The sequence below is a fragment of the Clupea harengus genome, chromosome 9 (genome assembly GCF_900700415.2).
Source record: "Clupea harengus chromosome 9, Ch_v2.0.2, whole genome shotgun sequence".
Taxonomy (NCBI): Eukaryota; Metazoa; Chordata; class Actinopteri; order Clupeiformes; family Clupeidae; genus Clupea; species Clupea harengus.
The window spans coordinates 27,605,131-27,609,777 of record NC_045160.1 but is presented as its reverse complement, the minus strand read 5'-3'; the positions used below and the strand labels follow the sequence as shown (position 1 = coordinate 27,609,777).

The following is a 4,647-nucleotide window of genomic DNA, read 5'->3' as shown; positions in this document are numbered from 1 at the left end:
TCCGTGCTGTTATGTTACTTCCTGTGTTCCATTGTTTACTTCCTGTATCTAGTCCTTTGTGCTTCCTTGTTCCTGCCATGTGCTCCAGTGTTTACCCTTGCTTTGTGTTCCTGTTCCGTGTACCTGTGTCCACCCCTCACCCGTTCCCAATTATTAGTCTTATTAATTCCCTTGTTTAGTTCACCTGTGTCTTGCTATCTTGTTTGCCTTCTTGTATTTAAACCCTTGTCTTCCCCTCAGTCTCTGTCGGTCTTTGTCGCATTCTATGTGCTGTGTGGTTTGTTCCCGAGTTCTCTATTTTTGATTCCGTGCTACAGACTTCTGAGTTCTGATTAAAGCCCCTTTTTGAGTTCCTTGAAAATCGTGTGTGTGCATTTGGGTCCAGCACCATAGTAGAACCATGACAGGCCGTGACAAATACTGTATAATGACGCTATGGGAATCAACTTGAATTAAATTATAGTTATGCTTATTAAGGCTTATGAGTTCCAGGGGCCTGTAATTACCAAATAACATATATCTCTGTGGTAATTAGGCCCACATTGTTAGAATGTGATCAGGTCAGTCAATTTTTTTTTTTAATGTATGCATCTGTCAGACCATCATACCACTCTTGCTATTACAGTAAATCAACATAATCTGACACATCATTTACCAGCAGAGTTGCCAAATCTGGTGGCCTGAATAAATCTATCCCTCCTGATTCTCACAGTGTTTTTACTGTGTCCTCAGTGGGTAGTCGCTCTTAAGTGGAGTGTCTGGGCTGTGTGTGAAACTGTCATTTGGTTTCTATGTATGTTTATAGAGACATAAAGAAAGAAAAAAGAAAGAAAAAGAATAAACATCATCTACTGTTGTCATATCAAAGAGGGCACTATAAAACTGCTGCTGAAAGTAATAAAGACAGAGCCATGATGAATGCTGCAATATTTATTTATCCACAGTCTGGTCGTCATAGAGAGACCTCAGTGGAATTCTATATCAAATCAAGCAGGACACTGTGAGCACATAATGAACCTTTTTATGACATCACAAAGGGGCTGATCTTACAGAACACATCTGTCCCAAAACAGTGAGGTGGATTTCAAAGTTTGTTGGAAAAAGACATCAGATGATTAGTGGAATAAATGACACTGTACTGAACATAAGGGGAAAGAACAGCAATGCAGACAGCCCCTAACACAAATTGACTTTCTGCTGTGCAGTGAAAAGCTTCTCTCTGGCTCTTGCTTTTGCAAACACACATGAAGGAGGTCAGGCCTTCTTTCATGACGGACACTCTGTCTGTCCTTGCTAATCGGTGCACAGAGGATTTATTGGAACGTTGATAATATTGCTCTTACACGGGTTACAGCCAGGGTTACACCTGTAGAGGGGTATCCTGTCACTAACCTCTTTTAATTTCTCTCCTAGTTCAGCCTTACCCTTGTCTTCTTTGTACACCTGCTTAAACACAAATGCTTTTGGTCCTTCATATTTCCCAAGGATTTCCAAAGACTTAAGGATGCACTTCTTCACTGGCTGCACTGGCTCCTTCCCTTCCTTGTTCTTCTTGTTCTTACTGTTCCTTGCTATTTGAGCCCAGTATTTATTTTCTTCATCTTCATCCTTCTTTGAATTTAGACAGTTCTTTAGGCATGGGGAGTTATACGTGTAGAAAATCACACAACTATCTGGATTGTTTCTTAGCAGCACCTGCAGTGGGGTTTCTTTGCTGTTGGCAGAAGGGCACATGAGCAGCCTCCTCTCGGAGTGGATGCCCCTGTTACCTTTCCCTACCTGGGGTGTGGCGGCTATCAGCTGCTTACCCTCGTGGAGATGGGTCTGTTTTAGATCATCCTGGATTTTATTTAAATCTTCCTTCTTCAGAAATGTATTACGATTTAATCTGGGCTCGCATTGTTCTTTTGGAACTGCAACAACTACAGCAAATTGAACAGCAAGTATGTCAGTTGTCGGAGATACATCAACAACAGGTCCCATTGACTCGCTGCGATGACGAGGATCTTTGTCCCTGTGTGCAAACACTTTATTTTAGCACATGAGTTGCATATGATGTTGAAAAAAGAATTCACTTTGTAACATTGATGTACAAACTAAAATCGGAAGGTGAGTCACTACGGTGGTGCTAGAAAGTTTGTGAACCCTTTAGAATTTTCTGTATATCTGCATACATTTGAGCTAATATGTGATCATATCTTCATCTAAGTACTAAAACTTGATACGTGAACACAGTGGGGATTGAAATCGCCCAGAGCAGGGCAGTTATACTTACAGTACGCTGATAAGGACAAATATGGTATGTGCTGTGACACTCACCTACTCCTAGGGACAGAGGCAGCCCGAGGAGGAGAAGGAATCGTGTTGCCCTTGTCACTGCACACAGACATTATTCAGTAAGGACAGGAAACAACAAGCAATCAGCTGCTCATGTCTTCAGAACAAACAAGACTCAAGATTGGAAGGAGAGTAGAGAGTTTATGTTTTTGAAAAAATTATTGCCTTTTCCTTGGGATTACTTATACAGTTTTTCTCAATTGTTTACACACCAAAACTGGAACTTATGACACAATGACCACAACCCGTAACTCATGTGCCAACTCCCTAAACCAATTCTACTGAACTATAAACACAATTATCTGCTTTAGACCCAAATTTCAATTGTAAACCACACTTTCTTCAAAACACTACCCACAATCCTCTCTATTTTGCACACTTCATCAATGCCAAATCTCCTTGTGTTCAGACAGAACACACTGCCATTCAAATGGCAAAACTTCCATTTCCAAGGCTATTGGAGGAAGAAGAAGAGCACGAAGGAGAGCCATTATCTCTGATGAGATTCGGGCCACTTTGGTCGACCATGCGGTCAACCATGGTTTGACCATGCAGGAGGCTGGCCAGAGAGTTCCACCAAACATAAACCGCTTTTCAGTTGCATCCATTCTCCAGACATTCAGAAGAATAGGTAAGAAACACTACTATGACAGGAATCACCTAGTTTGAATGCCTTACCTTTAAACATGCACCTAAGACATACCTCTTTGATCTCGCTTATCACTCACTGTAAAATGTATTTATTTAACATTTATTTATTTACTTATCTCTGTCTCTTTTCAAGTGTTTGTACCCCCCCCCCCCAGCAGCTGTCTCTTAGTTTGACGATAACTATGCTGAGTAGTCCTTTACGGTGCCAGTGCGGTTAGTACGTTATTTCCTGTTTATTTATCTCTGGCAAAATCTGTGTTTCTTATAAGTGCTTTGTAACCCCTTTGTAATGCTCCTGATAAGCCCTTCATACTGGTGTTTTCCCATTCATAGTAGTGTTTTCCATTCAACATGGGTGCATTGTTCAATGGGTGCTTAGAAATGTCTACTCATATGATGGTCTGTGTGTGTCATTTGAACACAAAATACCATTTTGAGGAGACATAACATTGTTTTGAAGGCAAAGTAGCATTTTGCAGGAGATACCGTATGTAGGGTTTTGCATTTTGCGTGTGTGGTTTTGCGATTTGTGTTTAAAGTTTTGAGAAAATGAGGTATGCTTTTAAAAAATCTGTGTAAGCAATTGAGAAAAACTGTAAGAAAAAAAAAAAACATTTTCCACACAGTATTGATATTAGGTATAGTGCCACTCTCAAGACTAGATGTAGGAAGACTGATGGAGAGTGTGACAAAAGCGGCTGTGGTTTGTTAAGTTCTGTGGCGTAACACTCACCTATTTGTTTTCGGAACAGGAAGTGGTTTGACCCTGTGCACAAACACATTCAATAAATGTATGATATATAAGGGATGATATATAACAGTCAGGAAGGAGTTATCACAAACATAAAGATTTGTTGACCTTTTTGACCACTTCTTTCTAATAGTATACTGACTTGCAAGGACTTCCAATGCAGGCGATTATCGGCAAATAAAGCTAGTTAGTAATACATACTACTAACACATATACATTAAAGTAATAAACAAACTATTGGTCTCATATACAGTATTATCTGGTTTCATTCCTGATTCATATGTTGTGATTTGTTTAAAAAACCAAAACAAAAAAAACATCAGACTTGGCATCAGAAATTATGGATTTAAAACTATGCTAAAATGGAATTATAACTATGCTAAAACCTTAGTTGCATGCTGACTTTGGCGATGTCAATGAAAGTTTCACTCACTTTAATTCCAATTCTTTAATAATGTTGGCCAGTGTGTTTAGGTCCACATCCACACCCTCACCACCTCTGATCTCCAAAGAAAGCAGAGCAAACAGGAGGAATCTACCCAACACACCTACACAGACCTGCACAGGTAACAAGACGTAAAAAAGAGATAGAATCAACCCAAACATCACGCTTGCGCTCTCACACACAGACAGACAGACACACACACACACACACACACACACACACACACACACACACACACACACACACACCTCCTATGGAGTATACTTCACATCGCATCAACAAGATGCACACAGGCTTGCTTGTCCTTACCATGGCTGAGTGGAGCAGTGGTGTCTGATCAGAGATATGGAAGATGGTCAGATGGAAGATCTATTCTGGGCTGCCGTGCCGCTGTGGAGGAGGATGAGAGAGTCCGCTACATTTATAGGTGCAGGGTGGAGAGTGATTAAGGGAAAATAACCTC

At 40.5% G+C, this 4,647-nt stretch overlaps 1 protein-coding gene across 1 annotated transcript; it reads right to left on the bottom strand.

The window, feature by feature from the left end:
* Positions 1-915: 915 nt before the first annotated feature.
* LOC116221887 lies at positions 916-4,599 on the bottom strand. The gene is made up of 5 exons (XM_031574038.1): positions 4,494-4,599; positions 4,173-4,297; positions 3,722-3,754; positions 2,320-2,376; positions 916-2,014 (listed from the first exon to the last, which is right to left on the bottom strand). Exons 1-5 carry the CDS (start codon positions 4,494-4,496, stop codon positions 1,294-1,296), a joined length of 939 nt encoding a protein of 312 aa, XP_031429898.1. The 5' UTR covers positions 4,497-4,599; the 3' UTR covers positions 916-1,293.
* Between the last annotated feature and the right edge of the window lie 48 nt (positions 4,600-4,647).

Excerpts from the sequence above, each read along its gene's own strand:
- LOC116221887 (XM_031574038.1), bottom strand. Across the intron at positions 2,377-3,721 it reads CCTGTTCCGAAAACAAATAG|TGACAAGGGCAACACGATTC; the intron begins GTGAGTGTTACG and ends GTCTGTGTGCAG. Across the intron at positions 2,015-2,319 it reads GCCTCTGTCCCTAGGAGTAG|GGACAAAGATCCTCGTCATC; the intron begins GTGAGTGTCACA and ends GTTTGCACACAG.